Source organism: Panthera pardus, unplaced genomic scaffold (assembly GCF_024362965.1).
Source record: "Panthera pardus isolate Hobbes unplaced genomic scaffold, ASM2436296v1 HiC_scaffold_13, whole genome shotgun sequence".
Taxonomy (NCBI): Eukaryota; Metazoa; Chordata; class Mammalia; order Carnivora; family Felidae; genus Panthera; species Panthera pardus.
Genome location: NW_026526688.1, coordinates 145,922,088 through 145,946,883, shown reverse-complemented (window position 1 = coordinate 145,946,883; position 24,796 = coordinate 145,922,088). Strand labels below are relative to the sequence as shown.

Genomic DNA, 24,796 nt, shown 5'->3' with positions numbered 1-24,796 from the left:
GAGGTCAGGATGGCTGGAATTCATGGGGCAGACTACTAGAGAGGAAAGTACTACAAGAGTACTCTAGATTATCAACACTAAGTGATGCTCTGCCTAGGAAACAATAAATGATAGTTAAGTTACATGAATGACAACAGCTATACGGGATTACAGATTCAAAGACTATTACTAATAAAACAAACGACTACATATATGAAATATATATTTATTATGTTTACATATTTATATAACATTTATTATATTTATGTAACAAATACAAAAAGAAATGGCATTTTCTCCCAGAAGGTCAATAACTCTAAAAACCAAACTCTGTCATAAAAAAAAAAGAATAACAAGAGACAAAAGGCAAAATCGATAGAGTCAAGAAATAAGAAAAAGCCTACTAGTCAGTGATGAAGAGGGAGACCGCAAAAGCTGCTCTGCAGAAGAGGCTGGCAGAGAGCAGAGCTACTGACTGCAGAGATCAGGGATGGCCACAAGGGAGAGATGCACCAACTACAACAATGAAGAAGGACATGAATACTTAAATGAGTGACCGCTCTGACTGTGTAATAGTATTTGATCTTCATTTCAGGTTTATAAGGAAGGAATTATTATGTTTGATTTCAGAAAAAAAGAGACAAAGCCTCAGAGAAATAACCTTCCAATGGTCACACAAGCTAATAACTGATAAGGATCGGCTTAAAAAACCAAGGAGATCCTGGATATCGAAATCCTCCTTTCCCCATCATAAAGCAGTCCTATGGCACGGCCAATGGAGGTCAATATAATGTTAAGTCTCTCTGCCTTATATGCTCTCTCTGTTAGTGTACAGACCATCAGAAGAGTCAACTTTATGATGAAGAGTCCACTTTATGATGAAGTTTATTAGGTTTCTAAGAGTTTCTGGGGGTTAAAAGAGTAATTTAGGAAAGCGGTGCCAATTTTAAATAGAAACTGAACAAACAAAATTTGAAAAAGATCAGCATGGGAAATTTTAGTGGATTAGTAAAATATTGGTTTTTTCCCACATTATAAAACATCAGCTCAACTGACATTTATTAAGCACCTTTTATGTTCAAAGTACTCTGTTAGGTACTTCAGGGTTGACAAAGATAAATAAATACAGTCCCTGCTCACTAGGAGCTTAGTGATTACAGCAAAGGGAAAATTTAAGTTCAAACTATGAAAGAAATATAAACAAGGTATTATGAGAGTTGAAGGAAAAATATTTAAAGCTAAGAAAAGAGGGCTTGTCAAATTCCTTGGGGAACTTAAGAGTGGGCAACTTCATTAATATCTTACGATAATCTTCTAAAGACAATAATGAAAGAATTTAAAGATTCTGAAGTGAGGTTTCCACCTTCCTAATACACACCTACACAATCCCCAAACGGTAAGAAACACTATCCTGATTTGTAATACCTCAAGAAACAAATTAACTGAAGCAAAAGTCTGGGTTAAAATTAACAATGATTAATAAGGCAAAGAAAAAAAAAATAGGTGTTTTCAAGATTACTCATCAAGGAAATAATGTTAACAATATAGGTTGATGACTTTCTGAAAGGCAATGTATCACTAAAGTCATGTTATATTACACTGGCTAAGAAGTCACACACATTGTCATGTATCTATATCTAAGAGAAACCTGAAAGGGAGAGAGATGCCCAAAGCTTTGTTAAAAGCTCATTCAGGTCTACATTCTAAAGAAAATTTCCATTTAGCCTATGATACCATAAAATATACAATTTTGTATGTAACAGATGTTGTTATGATGACTCTATTCTTATAAAAATGCTAAAATTATATTCAATGTAAAAATATTATGTAAATTATCAACATGACTATTCAATTATGTAGGAATGAAAAATAAGAAGGAATCATAAGACAGATGCAATACTAATGGAAAAAGCAACTTTTAATGAGCTGGGATATAGGTGAAAAATATACCTGAACGGTCTGTAAAAATAAACAAAAAATAAAAAAGGAAATATATCTATTAATTTTACCTACATAATTAAATTACTTTGAAAATTATTAGGACTTCAAGGGCTAAGCTTTTTTTAGACTTCCATAACCTTCATAATCCCAAATCTCTCATTCTCTAAACATGTCAGAGGTAGCACATAAAATACAAAAAAGATTAAAAAAAAAAAAACAACAAGCATTTAGGAAGAATGAGAATTATCAGGGAATAATGACAATAATCAGTTAAATAATAAATAACTTGCTTAAAACTTCACATAAACAAGTAGAATGCATGCATTTGAAAGAAGAATGCTTTAATGGCAGCATACTGCATACCACTATTAACTCATTTTTCCTGGTCTCTTTAATATTTCTCATTAAATCATTGTGATGAAACTGTTCTCCATACTGCAAAACCAACAAGGGAAAAATATCCAAAAGATATTTATATTTATCCATTAAAGGCAAAACATAATTTTACATACTTTATCATTTCAGTCCTGACATATAAGTTAAACTTAATGTCTACCCTCTTTAAAAGATAATCATGGATTTATGTTATTTCACACAATAAATACAGAAAATATTTAATTTACCAGTATTCAACTCTAACCTTCAACCAGATGTACTGTTTCATATAAAACCTATAGTTCTTAAAAGTTTCTACATGATTACTAATTTCTGTATCTAACAGTACCCAGATACAAATTTTGTTATGCCATTCCAGCAAAATAAAGATTGGAGCTATGTTATGAAAAAAGATACAGTAAAAGTCTCAAATAATTCCTTCAAACTATCATTTATTGATGTTTCCTAAAGTAAATGTTGATAACAGCACAGTATATGCTATTAAAATATATTAAATGTTATTATATATATTTTATATATTTACTTTATATATAAATAAATTATATCTATAAATTATATATATAGGTAGATAGATATAACTTAATATAAATATATTAAAAATATTCAGGAAAGGGGCACATGGCTGGCTTAGTCACTAGAGCATGCAACTCATGATCTTGGCGTCGTGAGTTCAACCTTCACGCTGGGCACAGAACTTACTTAAAACAAGACAAAACAAAACAAAAAAACCAAAACCAAAACCAAAACCAAACAAAACGAATAAAAACAAATATATCCTGACAAACTTGATTCAGTAAAATCATTATGTGAGAGGTAGAGAGCCTGTGGCACATACTTACACACCAAAGGTAATTTTTAGTTATAGAATGTAAGATTTGGGGAACCTTATAAAGAGTGAAAACTCTCATCTTCAGCATTCTTCAAGTTCCAGAAATTGAACATGATTCCTGTTCATCCTTGTTAAAAATATTAGTTTCTGCATATAATGATCAATTAAATGAGTTTAAAGTATGATCATGTGAAGACTCATTAGCATATTTTAAAAGACACTTATACGCTGAAGGTTTAAAAAAATTAACATTTGTTTTGTTTTTCTTTAAATTAAGAATTGACGTAAATATGCCCTATGGCCAAGGAAACATGCTGAAAAGATGCAAAGATGAAAGAAAGAAAAGATGCCATCTAGGTGGTGGACCTATTTTCTATAATCTAATTTACCAGGTTAATATAATTAAAATCAGTGTTCATACTTAAGATAAAAAGTTGAAAAGGAGGTAGCATAGTGCAGTGGTTAAGAGCATAGATTCCAGACATAGATTGATGGGGTGGTTTGAAACACAGCTCCACCATAAATTAGCTGTTGGGTGAATAGTTAGTATCTCTAAGCAGGAACTTTGTAAACTCTATGACAAGCAGTGTAACTCATGATAGACTATCCCAACTGAAAAACCTCAATATAGAGACCACATATTTAAGAAGAACACAGTCAATCTTTTTACATAAGCATGTCAACTACAATTAACATATAAGATTTTTTAATTAAAAAAAATTAGAAATATTTGTATGTAACTTCTTAGAAATTAACTTATAACAGCAATAGCTGGTTGAGTAGTATAGTCAGGTAAAATTTCACCACCACTATAACAATTTCAAACTCAATAAAATCATGATCATATGAGGAATTTTTTCTGTGGCTATTTTATTCAAAAGATTTTTTTAAAAAATCCTTTTATATTTGGTGAGGTTTTTAGTTTTCCTTATGGATCAATTCTTAATTCCATATAAAAACTAGAAATTAGATCTCTGGTTAAAACATAACAGCTATAGGTTACAACATAACAGCCTCAGAGGGAAAAAAGCCTGGAGGAAAATAATGCAAATTAAATCCAGTTCTATATTGCTATATATTATTAAATATAAACCATGTGGTTCATAAATGATTATTTCATAGTTTTTTTAATTTGAAAAAATTTAAAAAACATACTATAGAGTACGGTAGTTAAGGAGGGTGTCTTTGAAGTCAAACCCACCTAAGTATGACTCTCAACCCCATCACTTAGCTAAATGAACTGATCCTCAGCGATATGTTTAATCTCTCTCTTAGCCTTGGTTTCTTCATCAGGAAAATGGTTATTTAAAAGTAGTTACTTCATATATGAGGTCTGAAACTCAGACAATTCCTTAAAATAGCCCTGACAACTTTAAGTGCTTAAAAAAAAAAGTACATATAACTTAACATTTGGAAAGCAAGTAAGAATAGAAATGTAATTCCTTTTTCACAGTATTACCAAGAAACATTTTAATGAAAAGGAAGCATTATTTTCTTAAACATTCTAAAAAAAATTTATTTATTTATTTTGAGAGAGAGACAGAGTGAGTGAGCAGGAATCCTAAGCAGGCTCTGCACTGTCAGCCTGGAGCCCGAGTGGGGCTCGAACTCATGAACCATGAGATCATGACCTGAGCTGAAATCAAGAGTCAGATGCTCAACCAACTGAGCCACCCTGAAGCCCCAGAAGCTTTATTTTCAATAGGTTGAGAGTATAGAGCCTTAATGGTAACACACACACACACACACACACACACACACTTTAGGCAATTCAGGGTTACAAAGAACTGATCATTTACAAAATAAAAAGTTTTATTATGTATACTGCCACCTTCATCCATGTCATGCCTTCCCCACCTCAGATATATGTTTTTTTAATTAAAAAAATTTTTTTTAATTTTTATTTTAAGTAGGCTCCATGTCCAAGTGGGGCTTGAACTCACGACCCTGAGAGTAAGAGTCATGTGCTCTACCAGCTGAGCTAGCCAGGGACTCCCCAACCCCAGGTAAAAATCAAAATACAAAACTAAATAAACCAAACAGTTCTCAGTACTGAATAAGGCCATATACCCTTTACCTTATTCAGCAGTCTTCTAAGCTAGGCCTTATCTTAAGCTTTTTTCCAGGACAAAACACAAGCTATCCTCCCCTCTCCAACTTCACTCTGACCTGAGATTACATGGTAAACTAATTTTTTAATTGGGTTTTGTGTTTTGTTTTGTTTTGACTTAGTCCTAAGACACAGACAGTCACTACATGTTTTAGTTGGCGAGATCAGAACTTTCAAAGACAATATAAATGCAATTAAGTATATATGATACATAAATGGAAGAATCTTTTATGTGTAACCCATTATAAATTAGAAGCATAGCTTCTAATTTAAGATTAGAAGAAAATACATACTAATTATAAATAAGTTATTTCTTTTAACAACCTCTTCTAGACTACAGTTAAAAAAAAAGTTACTGATGACCTTGAAAACCAGACCATCACATAATTATCAGTAATAATCTGTATTTGGTATTTTATTTTTTAAAATGTGGATTCGCATTCCTAACTGTGGCTCAGATCTCTGGCTGGAGACAAAACAGCCTAAGATGACTTAAGTCTAAGATGATTAATGTTTTTACTGATGATATAATTTTAGTTAAAAACCATCCATCCTGAATTTAGAGCTTACCTGTGCATCAATATCAATGGCAGGGTAGATAGGAAGCATGGCTGAAGGAGAGATGATAGGACTTGGAGTTGGAGTCTGAGGTTGGGAAATGGAAGCAGCGATACTGTGTGTAGGAGTGTTTGACATTGCAGATGCTCTTCCACTGACTGCTGTTGAACAAAATAACTGCACTTAATAAGGATGAAACATTGTTAGGTAACAGTAAGAAATAATTATTAGAAAATATTTAAAGACTTCTTAAAACAAAAGGTCTATAGGTAAACTGTCACAGCACTAATAACTCACTTTTCTGGTTATTTCTGACTGGGGATAACAATCTAAAAATAAAAAGTATATGGAGAATAACCCATTTTCTAAATAATAATCCATGTGAAAACCAAATTCCTCTCTTACAGTATGTAATCATAAAACCTCAATTCAAAATAACCCTGAAAACAAAAATATTCTTATGAATTAAAATTGAATATAAATGCAAATGGATTATAGCTTTTTTTTTTTCATTATAGCTTCTTAATCAGAAAACGAATAAAAGGTAAAACAGTCAAGTTCAGACGGAGGAAAGTGTGAGTTTTAACCTGCCAATGTCACACCTTATATTCCAATGAAAGTAGTATCACTGGGGAGAACCTCACGATAGAATCATTTAAAACACTTCCTACTCTTTTACTAACTGCAGACTGGGGGATGGTAACTTTCTGAATTGTAGTCCTCAGTAGGACCGTATAGTAAAATATAAAAATTTGATCCTCACACAGAAATATAGTTTCCCACATGTAGAATTATTCTGAGGGGGTTAAAATGCCCACCAATCAAACCAGCAATCACACTGACGAGGACAAAATTAAAAGATTAAGGTAGAAATAAATGTATGCACAATCATCCTTCAAATATAGATTATTGTTAGTTCTAAGTATAATTTTTCCATGATATTATTTTCACCAAAATATGCAAATTAATAAGGGGCTAATTAGGTCAGTAGTTGAGGTGGGAGGACTCCAGAAGTGGTGGCAACTGAGGGTATTTATATTCCCTCATGGATTCACTTCTGGAGCTGATATGTGAACACCAACCCTTTTTCCCCCCTATTAAAAATGCTATAGCACTGAAGTGTGGGCATAAATCTTTGAATGGTCAACAGTAGCATGGATGTGTGTTACCAACATACTTATCAACTACATCAGACAGAAAACAATCATGATTCACAACTGGATCTGAAACCAGGCAAAAGAGGTTATGATCCTGCCAAGAATAAAACTGAAATTGACCTTATTATAACGATTATAAACATGATTGTCAATTAAGAAATCTATTTTACATGAAATCCTTAGTTCAGGCACAAACATACACTATACATTATAGCAACACACATTCTATGATTATACATTTTTAAGTCCACTTAAAAGCTAAAGAAAAAACAAAGAAAGGAAACAAAACAAAACAAAACAAAACACTGTTTGAATCCTTAGGGATCCAGATAAATAGAAAAGGGCATGTACTAATATATTAAATTGATCATCTAATGACCTTGATGTTGTTATTCCATATTGATAGTTTTATGTTAAAAAAATCAAGTTAATTTAAATGTACACATTCTAGATATATCTCAAAACCATATAAAATCTATGGCTCTTAAAACAGATTCCATAATCTCCTCTGATTTGACTGATTTTCACAAATAAAAATGCTAAATACAAAAATCAGCTTAAACAGAATGAACACCAATCTGTCCAAAGAACTGATTTTTATTTCACAATAGTAAAAAAAATCTAAGCTTTACTGTTAAATGACTATATTGTTATTTACATTTTAACTGGAATAAGTTCTTTTAAAGAACACACTAAAATTAGTTTTCTTATTTTGGGTCAAATTGTTTGTTCTTGCCACCTCATCTAAAAGGAGAGGAAACACCAATTCCCTCATTTCATTTCATTTCGGGTAGTTACGAAATTGGTTTATTAGAACTAAATACCTGCCTGTCACTCAATCATTCCCTACAGTTAAAAGTAACAACTTATAAATATGCAGGTACCTGAAGGAACTCTGGTATAGATCTTTACATGTGGTACTTCATTTTAGGGTCTGATTTTAGAGAAGGAACACCAGATGCTCTAGAAAAGTTTTAACATTAGGTAAGGAAAGAAAGAACTTGAGAGCACAGCAAAGGCAAGGTGTTAAGACTGGCTAAATAGGGAACTGATTTTGCTCTGACAAGGATGGAGAACAGGCAAGACAGAAGATTTGGGTCAGCCAAGTACTACAGAAAATGAGACTGAATCTTACAAGAGGAATCTAATAAGTTGGAATAAAGAACAAGTTTATTTAGGTTCTTTAAAGAAAAAGAAGAGGTTATGCTGAAGTGGGGAAGGAATACGGCACCTAATGAGGTTATAAAATATTAAGAAACCCAAAGAAAGAAATGGAAATGATCATTAGTCAACTGAAAGAACAAATACTACCAAAGAAGTTGTCTAAAGAAAAAAGTCGTAGAAGTGAGTGCATTAGTATATGTGTATGTTTATGCATTTGCACATGCATGATGACAGGGATGGACTGCAGGTAAGTTGTTGGATGTTTTTAATCCTGCTCTTCCGTCTGGTCATCTCTCCTCTCTCCATATAAATGGGCATAATAAAGAGGCAAAGTATTTTTATAATGGGAAGTATTTATCTTATTTCCTAAAAACTTGTGTGCTTTTGAAATTTTTTTTATATGAAAACACCTGGAACACAAAGGCAGAATTTAATTGTTTTTGTTTGGTAAACCAATTAACAGAAAAACTACTTTACAAACCTCTGATAATTCTGATCAGCATAAAAACTGTACAACTGGCAAATCAAGGTTGATAACTATGCCCAAGAACATCATGTAAATTCTGATAGCATATCAAAAAAAAATTTTTTTTTAAGTATTCCCTGGTAGGAATGTCCATTCTTCATTTAAATAACTTGACACATTTTTTGGTAGTTCAACCAACATAATAGAAAGAAGACCATTATGACCTAGATTAATGGCCATGTAAGTAACACCAAATTTGGGACTTTTGGCTACTGTGCTCCAATCTTCATAAGATACCAATGTTTCTTTAATTCGATTCCCAATTATTATAACCAGCTAATGGTGATTAATAGTAATTTTCAAATCTATAGAAAAATTGTATGTACAATTTTCATAAGATACTAACATTTCTTTAATTGCAATCCCAATTATTATAAGCAGCTAATGGTGATTAATAGTAATTTTCAAATATATAGAAATATTTTATATTTATCACTATAAGAATCTTTACAGTTCTTACTAATGATTATTAGACTATTGCACCTTCTAAGATTAGCAAAGAATTTCATTCTACATATTGTTGCTGGGGTGATACTAAAAGAGAACTAGGAAACTTTAGAGCAATTTGTAAGAACAAAATCTGTCTCATTAGCTGGTGTCTTAATTTCTGAATGTTAGCTAAATATCTCAACACTATACAATTTAATTTTCTTTTATGTTTTTAAAAGATGAAAGATAAATTATATATAACCTCATCATACTATATAATGCTGCCAAAACAGTTTCAAAATTAGAAAAACTTAATCATATAGAAGTATAGAACAAAGAATAAAAAAAGGGGAAGAGAACAGATAAATACTATCAAATTTCAACTACTTGCTGCCTTTTTCTCTTTTCCTTCCTTTTCAAATTTTCTTTTTTATCTTTTTCTTAAATCAAGAAAATTATCCTTCGCAGTATAGCATTCTTATGGCTTATAATCCTGTAGAATCTCATTCTACTACTTTGTTACAGAACTCACAAAAAGTAAGTACTAAAAACTAGAATCATTAAAACAACCTTCTAAAATATTTCTTCTTGCAATGAAACTAATTATAATGGAATATAATTGCTCTGGCTACACACTGAAAGATATATCATTTATGATACTGTCAGGGGACCACAACTTCCCATAATACAATTAGAAAGCGACTACACATTAACATTCACAGGGGATAAAATCACTGACATACAATCAAACCCTATTTGGTTTGGTTTGGTTTGGTACTTTATTATCGTTGTAAAAGTGTTTAATTTTTTTTTTTTTTAAATATCCATCAGGTTTGAAGTCTGATCCATTAGGATATAAAGTATTTCTGTTCACAAATAAGCTTCCTGATGTGTCCTACTAGTTTTGCACTTCAACTTCTATCAATTTCCCAGTTTAATGGTGTGAATACAGAAGCACAAAAGCCAAAATTCAATCTTAGTATTCTGAACTTAAAGAGAAAAAACAAAATCAAAAACAAAAACTCAAACATCAACCCCACTACTGAAAAAACCTAGATCCCCAGCCTACCCAGCTAAGCCAAAAAGTTTCAGTCACTTGTATTGCATGAGCTAATCTTTAATTCGACCTGTATCCGTCTGAGAACTTCTGAGATTGAACTAATACTTCTAAGGATATACATGGGTCAAGAGTCCAAAAATAGTTCTCAAGTTGGGTAATGGCAAAAAATTCTGGCACACTCTTACTCGCCTTAAGCAAATCATATTTGATACCTGCTCATAACAATATAAACCCACCTGCCATGATGTCATCCAGCGTGTCATTGAGGGTCTGAGCAGGGCTGGCTACCATTAACCCTTGTTGTGTTTCTGTCAGAATTCCTTGCCCCAGCCCTGCCAACTGTGCTTGGCCCAGTACTGGCTGTCCAACTATCACTCCTTGCAGTTCTGTAAGATTTGCGATGGACCCTGGAGGCAAGGGACCTGCCGCCAGAGGCAAAGCTTGAGGCATGGCCAGAGGCTGGATTGGTGCAAAACCCATCTGAGCAGCAGTCTGCTGGGGTTCATCTTTAAGCAAAACGGGATCCACTTGCTGTAACCGTGCATAGTCTCCCTCGGAAAGCTGTTCTCCAACCCCAACAGGAGTTAGCAGTCCCAGATGTTGGCAAGACTGTTGCTGCTGCTGCTGAAGTTGAATTCTTTGAGCTTTAACCTCTAGATACTGCTTTTTTAGCTGCTGCTGAGTTTTCAGTTGTAACTCTCGTTCTACTTTCTGTAGCTCCTCCAAAATCTTTTGTTTCTTCTGAATTTGTTCCTCCCTTGTTTTGTTCAGCTCCTCGATCTTCTCCTTGGTAAGTTGGTCAGCGTGAGCCAGTTCCAAGGACTGCAGCTGTGCATTCTTTTCTATGGCTTCTTTTATCCTCTGTTCCAGTTCTGTTAACTTTCCCTGAGCCTCTTCTACAATGCTCTCTGGAGACTGATTGGTGATGTAACCCTGTACATCCTGGCTGTTTGCTGGCAAATGGCTGCTGGACTTTTGTTTAGAAGCAGCTGTGTGAAAAAGAAACCCCCTCAGAAGTGCACATGAATGGCATCCTCATTACAGAGTTACTGTTGGGAGGTTTAGTGCCAACAGTTATGCACCAAGTTATCATATCCACAGAAGGTGAAAATGCACTGTTAAGAAGTTTAAAAACAAATCCACCTTCTTTATCATAAATATAAAATGTATGTATTTTATGTGCATAGAGAAATCTCTGGGAAATTAATTTTAAAAATATCACATGGCTAAAATTAGACAATAGAGGGATGCAGGTCTGTGAGATCTAAGTGGTGCAATTAAAGTAAAATCTAAGGCTATGTGTAGATACTTCATCTGGTCATAGAGATGTAAAAACTTATCATCAGAACAGAAAAATAATGCTAGATTATTAAGATGTAAGGAAAACTCAGACCTCTAAGTCAAGGTTTTTCCACATTTGATAGTCTATGTCTTTTAAACACACACACATACACACAAAGAGTACCCAAACCACTGAGAAGTACCGGGAAATCTAAATCCAGCTAAAATTTGTCTTTGTTGGGGGACTACCATCTTCAAGACTGATAAAGGCAAGATATAAATTCACATATTCACACAGCTACCTGGCCAGTAGAGATTTGGGATTCAGTTTCCCTGGAAGAAAAGATGCTGGACTACGCCATCCACTGTATCTTCTGACAGCCAGGTGAATAAACAGATCTGGCTATGGGTACAGCAATCAGTTGTTTGCTACACCAACTGAAAAAGGTGCCAAGGCTCTAGACTGGTAGTAGTGACTGTAAAGAGCTGGTGGAAATACTTAGTATTCTTGTTGGTAAAATAATATAGGTAGCTAAAAACCAAAAAATTAAAACCACATTGGTTCTTCAGGTGAAACTTTTTAAAAAGAAAAACTGATTCAAACTGGTAGCTGTTAATGTTTTGGGACATGACTTAAAACATGCATGGTGTAACATCCACAAGTCAAATATGGACCTCAGAGTTCTAGAGAAACAAACAAGCATATCTGAAGTAACTTTCAATTATTGACTGAGAAAGGTAGCCCAGATATAAAATCTACATTAAACCAGTTACTCTAAAATATAGTTTAATTTTGATCTAACTTGTTCATTTTATGCCTTAGATCGCTACAGAAATTTAAGTAATTTACAAAAATGTCATCCAACTATACCCAGCCTAACAGTTTAGCACGAATAGAAATGACCAGTTATTACAAGAAATGGTGGATAATCAGAACTGCATCAGAGATGAGCATCTGAATTTCTCCTGCTAATGCTGACAATTCTAGCATAAATCAGTGCTATTAACTATCTTCTCTCACAGTAACATGCCTTTTTCACTAGTAAAAAAAATTTTTAATTATGTCAACTTAGTAAAATTCACCTTTTGTGGAAAAATAATTATAAATGGCTAGGTTTTTTGGTAATCTTATCATTTTTACCTGGATAACATGTACAAAACAGTCTTCAGAAGTATAACTGACCTTTATTCCTGATGGGAAGAGTAGTGGCAACATTGGCAGGTGGTTTGTCAGGCTCCTGAGGTGGGACAACCATGGGCAGTGCTTGAACTGGTACACGAGGAGCCTAAGACAAAGGAAACAGATTATATCTCTGCTTTTCTACACACTCCATTAAATAACATGCTTTAAGAATAAGTTATAAAGACTTCTTCAAAATATTTGTAATATGGTATTAATCTCAGACACTGATATATTTACTTAAAATATGTTGTTGCCAAATTATTCTCCACAACAGTTTTTTAATGTGCTTTGAATTCAAATGGTTATTCTTGCCATAGTAAGAAAACAAAGCAAAATCACATCAATCTACAATCTGAATATTAAACCAGATTATATCATTAACCATTTCAACTGCATACCTATAAAGAGAACTACATATTATAACAAAGTATAGTCAGATCTGTTTAAACTGAAACTATGAGCCAAAGGAGGATAAAGAAGATATGATATAAAATGCTTTCGTCTTGAATCTTACCCTATTTAAATCGTGGGATGGGGGGGTTAACTGAGTGACATCTGGTGGAGGGGCCGAAAGCAAATTATTAGGATAGTCCAAAAGATAGCAAACAACACTCGTATGGCCACCTTTTGCTGCTTCTATCAACATAGTTGAGCCATCCTAAGAGTGGACACAGAGAGGGAAAAATAAAAAAAAAAAATAAGTTAACTTATAGAACCATTAAGGATGACAAAGCTAACAGGCCCTAGCAATTCAAATCTTAGGTTTAGTAAACAACACTTTCCTCTAATAAAACAGAAGAAAATGAATATGTTTAGAATGCCATTATAAATTGAACTGGTAGATGATATTTTCTAATGTTCAAGAGTAAAGAATTAATTCACAATGCTACCCGAAACATTTGAGTTACATACTTTTAAACGATGAGTAGGATCTGCCCCATGAGCCAAAAGTAGTTCCACCACTGCCAGATGACCCCCTGCACAAGCCAGGGACAGTACAGTATGGTCATTATTAGCTGTGGTTCTATTCACATTCGCTCCTAAAACAGACAAGACATGGGAAATCATGTTAGGAGATTGAGGTTTCTTAAATTATGGTAAATTTCAAAATCATAAAGAATAGAGAGAATAGCATAATGAATATCCATATACCCTTTACCCAGCTTCAATGATTATAAACACACAGCCAATCTCATTTCACATAAACCCATTATCAATTCTCCTCTCCCATCTTGAATTACTCTAAAGCAAATCTCAGACAAACATGACATAATTTCATCCGTGAATATTTTAGTATGCACTGGTAGAAGATAAAGATAAATGTATATATTACTCCTAATGTAATTAGTTTTAAAAAAGTAAAACAAAATTTTATCTACATTTTAAGTCCTTCTCTAGGTATGTAGAGAATTACCAGGGAATAGAAAGTAATAGTACTACTGGCTTCTTTCACTGGGAAATATCTGAGCATGAAAACAGGTACACTGCCCCTCCAATATGAATTCATCTCTGATTTAGACAGTGTGCTAGGCAATGCAGGAAATGGACATAAAATAGCAGAAAGAAAATGGAATCTGATTAATTAAAATTTATCAAAGAGAGGATTGTGATTATATAAATAATTCCATTCTTGAAAATATTATGGTATAAATATACATCACAAATAAGTGTTCAAATTGCCTAAAATAATTTGACCAGTAACTTATTTCTGATTTAGTTTCTTTTGCTATTATTAACAATTACAAACTTGAGATTTCTTTAGTATTTTTGCTAAGAAGGAAATCGTATATATTGCCATTTTAATTGTACATGGCTTGTATAGTCTTTCTTTTATCAATGTTGAATCAACAGTAAAATCTTTCATATCCTATACTTAAGGATATGATGAAATCTGTGGGGCGCCTGGGTGGTTCAGTCAGTTAAGCATCTGCCTCTTTCGGCTCAGTTCATGATCTCAGGTTTCGTGGCATCAATCCCTGCATAGGGCTCTGTGCTGACAGCATGGAGCCTGCTTGGGATTCTCTGTCTCCCTTTCTCTTTGCCCCTGCCCCTGTCACACAAGTGTGTGTATGCTCTCCTCTCAAAAATAAGTAAATAAACATTAAAAAAAAAAAGTATGATGAATTCTGCATACAAAACTATTTCAACTTGAACTTACACAGTAAACACCTCACAAATAATTTAAAGGAAGTAATAATATGATACGTTAGTCATTTAAAATGGTTTTTGATATTCAAAGTAGAATTACTGACCATAGATGAAAATCTTCCATGCATTTTGGTATTTATCACATTTCAGTTCTGAATACTTTTTATACCGTATTTATGACCATTTCTCTATATTTTACAAAGAAGGAAACTTAGGCCCAAGGATATGTAGAGTAGAAAAGTGACTTGCCTTTAATTCAGTGGCATAAGAATCCAGGTTTCAGGATACATTATTACATAAACAGAACAGACTTCAAGTTATCTAAACCCTCAAAGGTTTACATAGAGAAATTTTTCTTTATATAAGTGTTCCTTCACAAGGATGATACTCAGTATGACAATCCTTCATAGTTTGGGACTATGGAACTGTTTGGAGATGCTCTATGCATTGAGGATATTTATCAACCACCCACTCACAAAATCTCAGTAGCATCCCTCCACCAGTCATACCCAAAAATTGTCCTTTACCTCTCAATCTCTAAATATCCAAGGGCAGGGAATAGACACCTTTGGGGAAAAAAAAACTACTGCTTACCCAAACCTACCTTTACTAATTAAGAACTGAACAGTACAAACATGACCAGCTCTTGCAGCTTTCATTAAAGGAGTCCTTCCACCTTCAGATTCATGTTCCTATGTAAAAAACACAGACTTAATTGATATTTAATTGCTAGTGTACAGTTATTCTTTTTCATGAAAATAAAAAGGAAAAGAACTTGACTAATTTCTAAGTCTAAAGATATTAAATATCATGCTTTGAAATGAAATAAATTTAAGGAATACATTTTTAAATTTAAAACTCAAATTAGAAACATGTTCTACAGATATAATTTAAGAACTGAAATTATATTCATGTGATTGTGACACCTTCATCTAAATCCATCTGGGTAATTTTTCCTTCTCTCTCTCTCTACCAAAAGGACTGTGGAACTTGACCAGTGAATGGCACTCTAGCACATCCTTCTCCAATCAGCATTATCCCCATCTACTCCAAGTGATTTTCCTTTTGTAACCTTGCATCCTACCTGTATGAATTTCTGCAAGTACATCATTCCCTTTCTTTATGGACCTCCCATTAAAACCACATTATCTTATATGAAAACAACAAGGCTAGTGACTTAATATCTCAAAAACCACCAATTACAACGTCTTACTAGAGATTTCTGGGTCTCAAAAAATGGAGAATCTATTGCCTTCTTCTTATTGCTGGGTAATGAGAACACTTGGAGAAATTTTCCAAGTTATATTTTAGAATATAAAGATTTGAGTTATAATACATATAATATATATATTTTTTAACACTCACATCTGATGAACAACTTTTGAGTCTTCTCTTATGCCACACACTAAGTTGTTTGAATTGCAATTAACTAAGCAAGATACATTGCTGTATGTTTCACAGTCACTGTGGTAAACACTGGAAAGCTCAAAATCTAATCTTGAAGAAATAGGCACACAACTAACTAGAGTATAATATGTGCCATAAGGGCTTCAAGAGCTGTACTAACATACACAGAACTGAAAGAGACCACAATAGTAATCCAGTTCCACTCTTCTCCTTCCATAAATGAGGAAAGAGAAGTTAAAGTTGGCAAAACTAGTTAATGGAGGAGTCTGTTTCTGCTTGCCTGTGAATTTTTGTCATAAACTATGAACTTCTACAAGAACACACACTTGCTTGTTAATCTCAGCCCCATGAACTTATGGGTACTTAAGTTTTAACTACCTTTTCATGTCTCACTTCTACTTCCTCACACGTGAAACTGGAAGACTATTTTCCCCACACGTTTGCTTTTCCTTCCCCGTCAGGCTGTCCTCACACTATTTTTTCCAACAGGAATATCTCTTTTGTCACATCACCATATCCACCTTTCTAAACCTTAATGTAATATCTCAGACGACGTCTTTGCGTCTTCTGAGCTTCTTTATTGTCTGTACTTTTGCTGTGACATCTCTTCATAATCCACCCTACAATAAACTCAGTATTTCATCCTTCTTACTAAGTTGTAAGTTGAGGAGTAGTAAATACTTATATTCTAAAAATAGTTAAGTACCTAAGAAAAACTTTGTATTAATGTATCTAATACAAAATTTCCCTTTTATGGGGGACAAGGGGAAATAGATTGTATGACCCCACTAACAAGAAAAAAAAACAGACACCAAAGAGTGTAGGAAAAAACAATGACCAAATGAGAGAAAAAATAGCAAAAAGGCCAACAGAAAATTAAAAGAAATACCTTTTATCTGTAATCTCCACTAAACTTTTAATTAATTTATCTTGGTTTTAAGTATTAGGATTTAAAAAGTGACACAGTTTACCAGATCTGCTCCTGCTTGAAGTAGGACATCTGCTACATCGGTATGACCATTCTCACAGGCATATGTTAGTGCTGTATCCCCTGTTGCTGTTGTTGCATGAACGTTAGCTCCTGTAGTAGTATTAAACAATACAGAGACTTAATAAAAGAATTGTAAGACGTAAATGATGGACACAGAAATTTCTAAATAAGCCATATGTCTTCAAATTAGACAAAATAGTCATCCATTTCTAGAAATAAAGAAGACTGTCAGCATCTTTAAAAGCAAAAAATAAAAAAAATCAGAAATAGATTATTGCTTGAAATTAAAGCTACAGATACTTCAAACAGTAATAAGGTAAATTAGTTATAAAGTTACTACAACTTTTTACCACATTTTTAAACACACAATCAGTGTATCATAACATCAGAAAAAAGTTTCTTGCATTATAACATTTTTACTTGGATAAATCATGTAAAAAACTCTTTCCAAATGCAAAAATGCCTACCTGCAGCTAATAAGTATTTAACTAACTCCAAATGACCCTCTTGAGCAGCTTCCATTAAAGGGGTAGAACACCCTAGTTCTATATCAGCTCCTGCCTTTATTAGAAAGTCTGCCACTTCCAGAAAGCCTCCACAGCAAGCCAGAGTCAAGGCAGTTTCTTGAGTTTCTTCTGTCTGTGCATTGATATTTGCTCCTAGAATGAAAATTCTAATTATTTTAAGGAAGTCACTAACTTATTCAGAGATAAGCAAAACATGATTGTTTCCTAATAAACTATACTTCAAAAATATATTATTTTACTAAATATAGTGCTTCTCCCCTACTGAGAGGCAGTACAAATAAAGAAAAAGTTATTAAAAATACATCCACGAGTCTACATTTGATGCACACAGCTGGAGTAAGATTTATTCAGCCAGAAGGCACATAAGTGTGCCTATATATCTATATCTCTAGATATAGATATATAAACTTTCACAGCAACCCTACAGAAGACTAAATTCAGGCACAGAAGGTTAGAAACTTGTGATTCAAACCTAAGAAGTGTGCTACAATACCTCTGCTTTTAAAGTTATAGCCAATATGCTTTTTTTAATGTTCCACTCCTCTTAAATTTGTCCAAACAAAAACCTTACTACTAAAAGAGATACAAAACTTGGCTACAAATATATAGAGAGATAGAAGATTACTTCTACACTGAATATGGCTTAATACTGCAAAGTAACCATTTCACTTTTCTCAAAAGAAAAGTCTACTGTGTGCCGATTCTTTTACAGCTTCTTATAAATACATTCTTACGTTCTCCTCAAGTTCATCCTTATGGTAGGATTTCCCATACTGTGTCCCATGAAACCCTAGATATATCAAGTATTTATTAATAGGTATCCTGCCCCAAGAGAAATTCTCTCAATATACCACTTTGAGAAATGTCAAATCTCATATATGCCTCTACATAATCTACACCCCTACCTCACCCCCAGTTCTCTGCTTGTATTCACAAAGCACACGATGCCTGAAAAGTTCTATATTAAAGCAGTCTATTTGATTTTGTTTAGCACAGTATGGAAGCTATTTTCAAAGCAAATACGTTGTTTTTGTGACAACATCTTGTTACACATCTACTAGAAAGAGAAAATACAGAAACCCAGTTTTGTACTATTATAATGTTATGTTTTACACATTTATGCTTTACTGTTTTCACTGGTATGGTTACCTTGGCCTAGAAGTAATGCCACCATTTCTTCATGTCCTTCACGAGCTGCCTCCATCAGTGGTGTATAACCTTCATCATTGACTTCTTCCAGGCTAGCTCCTCTTTCAATAAGTAAAGCCGCAAGTTCCACATGCCCACCACATGCAGCCAAAGTCAATGGTGACTCAAATGAATCAGCAGGCATGTTCACTTGGGCACCACTGTCAAGAAGTAACCTAGCTACTTCAACATGGCCATCCTAATTACAATGCAATTAAAAAAATTAAATCAGCACCATTAAAAACAATTGTTAAAAATATGAAGATTTCTCAATTAGTGTACAATGAAGGTTTACTGACAGTCAAATAAGAATAATAAATCTACATTTAGCAGATGAGAAATCAAGTATTAATTAAGACCTATCTGTCTTTCTGTGGCATAAATGGGGAAATAGAGGTTGAGGCTATGAAACATGTAGAAAAATAGTACCTTCTTTCAATGAAGAAGCTTATTAACCATTAGGGGAAAAAAAGACATTAAGTACATGAAACAAAAGACTACTATGAAATAACATCAGCACCTCATGGTATATACTTAAATGCTAACTAGATAAAGTTTAGAAAGGGAAAGTACAATTTTCGTCGAAACCTTAAAGAGAATCAAACTTCTGATTAGGCAGGAAAAAAATTGGCAGTATTTTTTGGAGAAGGTAGAGAATTGTAGATAATGTGTTAGGGGAAAGGGAACACAATATGTAGATGGTACTTCCTTTTGTTTTTCAACATTTAAATGCCAGTAAAAATTAAAAGAGAAAGGAGTTCCCTCTTACTATCTTCTGTCCCCTTTGCTGGTCTCCCTTTCCAACAGCTTTCCTAACTACTGGCAACTCCAAGATGCTCTAATTTTTTTTTTTAACCACTAATATAAATTTTCCTTCTATATATTACCTCACAGACATTTCATCTTTTTTTGTACACATCACACCCATTTTTACCTCTGTGTTTGCCATGTTACACAACTTTAATGCCCCATTACAATGGTTACTTTGCCTTCCTTTGGCTCAGAATTTTCTACCTCCATATATAGTCAACTCCTACATTTCTTTTAAAGTCCAGTTTAAAACCCCATTCTCTTAGCAAGCTTTGAAATGTCGGGCCACTACTAATATCTTTCATCTACTTATAACACTTCCAGTACGTACTGATTAGGTCTACAAAATGCTCTATTTTAATTTCTTAATCTATATACTTTCTAATCTAGTGGTGGTCACAAGGATGTTTTAAGTTTCTTATCATGGGGATATTACTGATGTGTTTTATATGCATTATACCATTTAATCCTCACAACAACCCGAGAGAAGGATATTATCCTAATTTTAACAGATGGAAACTTAAGACCTTGAAAGAAAACTCGTGTTTCTTCAAAGGATAATTTACTAAAGGAAATATTAGCATGACAATAAAGAAAACAAAGATAACTCAGGTTTTAATTAGCTACCTAATATTTTTAAAAATTAGTAATTAAAATTTAACTTCCTTTCAATAATCATTCTCTGAAGGGAAGTTGAGATAAGAAACTTAAATTCATTTGGTGCCTTTTTCCATCTTTGGCATGTTTTTCTCGTAAATCTGTCTACAATGTTATTCTGATCCATTTCTATGCCACAATTCATATACTGAGATACAAAAGTTTAAGAGGACTATTATTACCTGTTCTTAAGTACAAACTCTAAAAAGAGAGTTCTTACAAAAGGAATTAAAAGCTCAGAAAACACCATTCATATAGGGGGAATTATGTTACACAAATAACACTCTAATTTCAAATTTTTCAGAAGTTACATTTTTGGTTTGATGTATTTGCTATGCTTAGTATTATATGCATACTTGTGGTTTATATTCTTCTTAATATCCTTGATCAATTTTTTAAATAGTTGTTTTTTGTACCAACTATGTAAAACCAGCATAGTTATGGGAGACTAGGAAAACAAAAGTAGTTCTGTAAAATTCCAGAAAGCATCTTTAATAGAAGTTAATATTGTACAACTGGCTCTGAACACTGGTCACAATTCAGATAGCTGAGGTTCTGTTCTACAATAAATCTATAATAAACAAATCTTTGAATTCAAGAATAAGGTCCCCAACATACGCTAGCACTATCTTTATGAAATATACAGATACATTTCATGTATGTATTTCACCAGTCTTACCATGCAAGCCTCCATTAGAGCAGTGTGCATTTCATCTGTTTTATGCTCTTGATCTGCCCCTGCTTCCAAAAGAAATCGCACCATCTCTAGGTGTCCTAAACCAAAAATGTGTAAGATTATTATAAGATATTTTATTATTCCAAAAAATGTAAGAAAAAGTTACAGTATTTTAAAAAGTTATATTTAACTTATAGCAATAAATTTATAAGCATAACACTAAAGTCAGCTACAAGCCACCCTCAACTGTCACACATAAATTATACAAGTGATTCTTGCTCTTCTACTCTTTACCCTGTTGCCGCTACTACAACCCCAATGCAACTAAGCAAAGATGTCATTGAAATCTAAAACCCCAAATAACCCTTCTATAACCTTTTCTAAGAGCTGAGGTATGCTCTATTTATTTATGGTATGGAACAAATTAGCTTTTGTGAATTAGTTGCCTGGGATAATAATAATTGAAGTTATTTCTATGAGGAAATGTGTTTTTTAAGTTTCAATTACTAACTCATAAACTTTTTAAGAACAATCTGCCTGTAAATTGGGAACTGTATATATAAAAAAATATTTTCGAAACCACACCATTTAGTTTACACTTACGCATTTATTTAGATATCATACACATACACACACACACACATATATGTGTACATAATATATACATACACACACACACACTCTTACCCTTGTATTTACATTTATGTAGTTTCAAATAAACCATATGCTTCAGTTCAAATAAAGACATCTTACGAGTAGTTAAAAAGACAAGGACTTCAGACACTATGCAAGTAACAATAGAAAAGTGACTTAATTTTTTTCCAATATTGTTTGTTAAGAGTTGCAGTCAATGCTCAATCAGGACCAAGGGGAAGGAGCAGATGGTAAAATCATAAACAATTAAAACTAACTTCAATAAGTAACTTAGCATCTGCCGTATTTTGTTTTTGCTACCCACCTACCTCCCTTTCCTCTCTGTCATTCTCCCTTCCCAAAGATCCACATCAACGTTCAGTCTCAGCCTGAGTTCTATCCCTTCCGTATCTTCTCCTTGTCAATCTATGTCCTAGAAGACCTCACCCAAAATTAGAGGAAAGGGAGAGGGTCCATGGTTCCTTGTAAGTAGCAGAGATGTTCTCCACCAGCTCAGTTCTATATCCAGCTTCTAATTAAAGCCCGCAAGCCCCAACCTCAGACGCCCCTTGGAAAGCAGGGTGGGGCTATAAGCAAAGGAGAGAGGGAAGAGTAGTTATATGTAGCCCGGTCTCAAAGCTCTTCTGGCCAGCTGGGACTAAGTGGTAAAAACAGCCAGTTCCGGGTTCAAAAGTATTTGTGAAAAGGGGAGAGAGACACCCAATCAATCAGCCTGTCCTGGAGAGGCTGTCCCAAGGCTTAATTCCTCTCCTCCCAATGAACATAAGCCTCTGCCTAATTACCAAACAGTACTAGGGAAGTAAGGGATCTCAGCTGTGTTTCCTAACCATCCTTACCTGAAGCTCTGTTAACACCAATCAAAAGCACTTTAGATAGAGCATATTTTCACATTTAACTTATATTTTAGTCATGTATGTATTTAAGGGTTATTTTAACCATTGTTTGTAAAGGAAATTTTTCCAGATGACCTTACACAACCTTGGCCACTCTAAAATAGAATGAAACAAAACAACACCAGAGCCAGTATTAGGGTAGGGCAATCAAGGGCCTACGTGTAAAATTTAAGGAAGTGTTCTCTCACAAGCTTGGTGGGTGAAGTGATTCAGCCATTGAGAGTAAGTGCCTCCTTGAACTCTGTACCTTGCCTTGTAAGCGCTGTTTCTTGACACCTAATGGTCAAGATTATCACTTATTTTATGATACAAAGATGACACAGCTGCAGATGGTATGAAAGCAGACATAAAATTTGGTTTTTAAAAAGTTCCTTAGTTAATAGCCATTTATCTGTCGAAAGGGTAGACTTTGAGAAGTATTGGCTCTGTGGTTATCTTTTTTAGAATCTAGAATCTAGAGCATTAACTAGCTGAAGACCAAGACACTTTCCAGACAATTGTCTTGCCCTCTCAAAGGAGGGTATGTTTCTGTATTACCCATATTTTCAGGTTGATTGACATCATTTAAAATATCACATACCCCTTTTATATTCACATATACATATACAAAGGTATGGGTACGTGTTTTTCTCACTTTCAACCAGCTCTTCCTTCTAACTTTATGAAATGTATTGACGATACTCTAGAATTGTTCTTTAGAGTTCAAACTCTCTTCACACCACTTTTCATTTCTCAAATCTCCTCCAGTCTCTTCAATTTTTCTCCTTTCTTCTTAGTATCATGAGAAATAGCTTAAGAACATTCCTATTAATGGATCATTCTAGCTACTTTGATTGTATTTACGTCTAAATTTATAGGCTAAATACTTCTGGAGTCAATAGGATTCTTTCGTGTGAACCATGAAAAATATTCTGACACAAAAACCATTAAAAAGTACAGTGCATAATTAAAATTAAATAACTGTTTCTGATAAAACAACTGAATCATGTAACAGTCATTTTTCATTGACATATATTTATAATATTAAGTCTATATTTTAAAATTTTACATATTAAACTCTGAAACACTTTAAACCCTTTTAGGTTAATTACATACCATATTCTATTGCCACCTCTTAATTTGCTTTTTAATTTAAAAACTCTATTATATAAAATAACTGTCATCTCATGTACTTAAAAACTTTGTTTTAAAAAAATGTTTTATACCGTACCTTTGTAACAAGCTAATGTAAGGGCACTCTCTTTAAATTCATTGGAATGCGTATTAATGCCAGCCCCATTTTCTAGCAGCAATCTGGCTACTTCCACATGTCCAGCACTTCCAGCTTCCATAAGAGGAGTATGACCATTTTCATTATGGTCCTCGATACTAGCACCGGATTCCAAGAGCACCTTTACAACATCTACATAGCCTCCAGCACAAGCGTATGTAAGTGCTGTATTGCCTATTTTAAGAAAAACAAAAAGACATTAACATAAAATATCAAAATAAAAAGATCCTAATTTAGCATCAGGAAGAAAACTGAAATGGGAGACTATAATTTTAATAAATTTAGAAAATATATATCATTCCTTTCCCATTGCCTTTTATCTTATTGAAATCAACTCCCAATTCTTTCCATTTAGTATCAGGGTCAAATATATATGGAAAATAGACACACTTAACACGACTGTAGAGTTATCAAAGAACTGAGCAATTCTGAAATTAACTTTTCATATAAAAAAAAAGTTATGTTCATTGTAACCTTAATTGGAGAAATGTTTCAGAAGCTTTATTTTGGGAGGATAATTATTCATCATATATAGGTACATCTCATACTGTTCCTTTTAATTATACATATTTGATTTCCTACAAATTCAATTATCAGTTAACTGATCAAAGCTACATAATTTCAAAAACATTCCTTCTTGATGATAAAAATCTCCTGTGTTACAAGGGGAAAAAAAAAACCTTCTGGGTAAAATAACGATTTCTAAACCCCTTCCAACCAGAACCTGTAAGATCATAAAAATTCTTTCAATTATTTAACAAATTTGAAAATCCTGCATGAAGATGCACAAAATATACTTTCATTTAATTTTTAGAAGTTTTATATAAATCCATCCATGCCCAAGTTTGAAAAAAAAATAAAGTTAGTTCAAACTAAAGTCATGTCCATTGTAGGACACAATGTTTTCATAATTTTTTTTTCTATAGGCCACAATTTAGTAACAGTAGACAATGATAGACCTG

The 24,796-nt window shown here is 33.4% G+C and overlaps 1 protein-coding gene across 5 annotated transcripts in view; it reads right to left on the bottom strand.

Moving 5' to 3' along the window:
* Window positions 1-24,796, bottom strand: part of ANKRD17 (ankyrin repeat domain 17) — a 163,066-nt gene that overhangs the window by 46,126 nt on the left and 92,144 nt on the right. For 2 of the 5 annotated variants that reach the window (XM_053901487.1, XM_019467815.2), the window contains exons 6-16: window positions 23,775-24,008; window positions 21,021-21,115; window positions 18,836-19,073; window positions 17,627-17,818; window positions 17,140-17,249; window positions 15,366-15,453; window positions 13,526-13,653; window positions 13,128-13,271; window positions 12,614-12,716; window positions 10,386-11,138; window positions 5,826-5,974 (exon numbers count right to left, since the gene is read on the bottom strand). In XM_053901487.1, the coding sequence (XP_053757462.1) occupies window positions 5,826-5,974; window positions 10,386-11,138; window positions 12,614-12,716; window positions 13,128-13,271; window positions 13,526-13,653; window positions 15,366-15,453; window positions 17,140-17,249; window positions 17,627-17,818; window positions 18,836-19,073; window positions 21,021-21,115; window positions 23,775-24,008 (2,234 nt within the window). The remainder of the gene's footprint in view (window positions 1-5,825; window positions 5,975-10,385; window positions 11,139-12,613; window positions 12,717-13,127; window positions 13,272-13,525; window positions 13,654-15,365; window positions 15,454-17,139; window positions 17,250-17,626; window positions 17,819-18,835; window positions 19,074-21,020; window positions 21,116-23,774; window positions 24,009-24,796) is intronic. The other 3 variants (XM_053901488.1, XM_053901489.1, XM_019467822.2) reach the window with 3 other exon arrangements.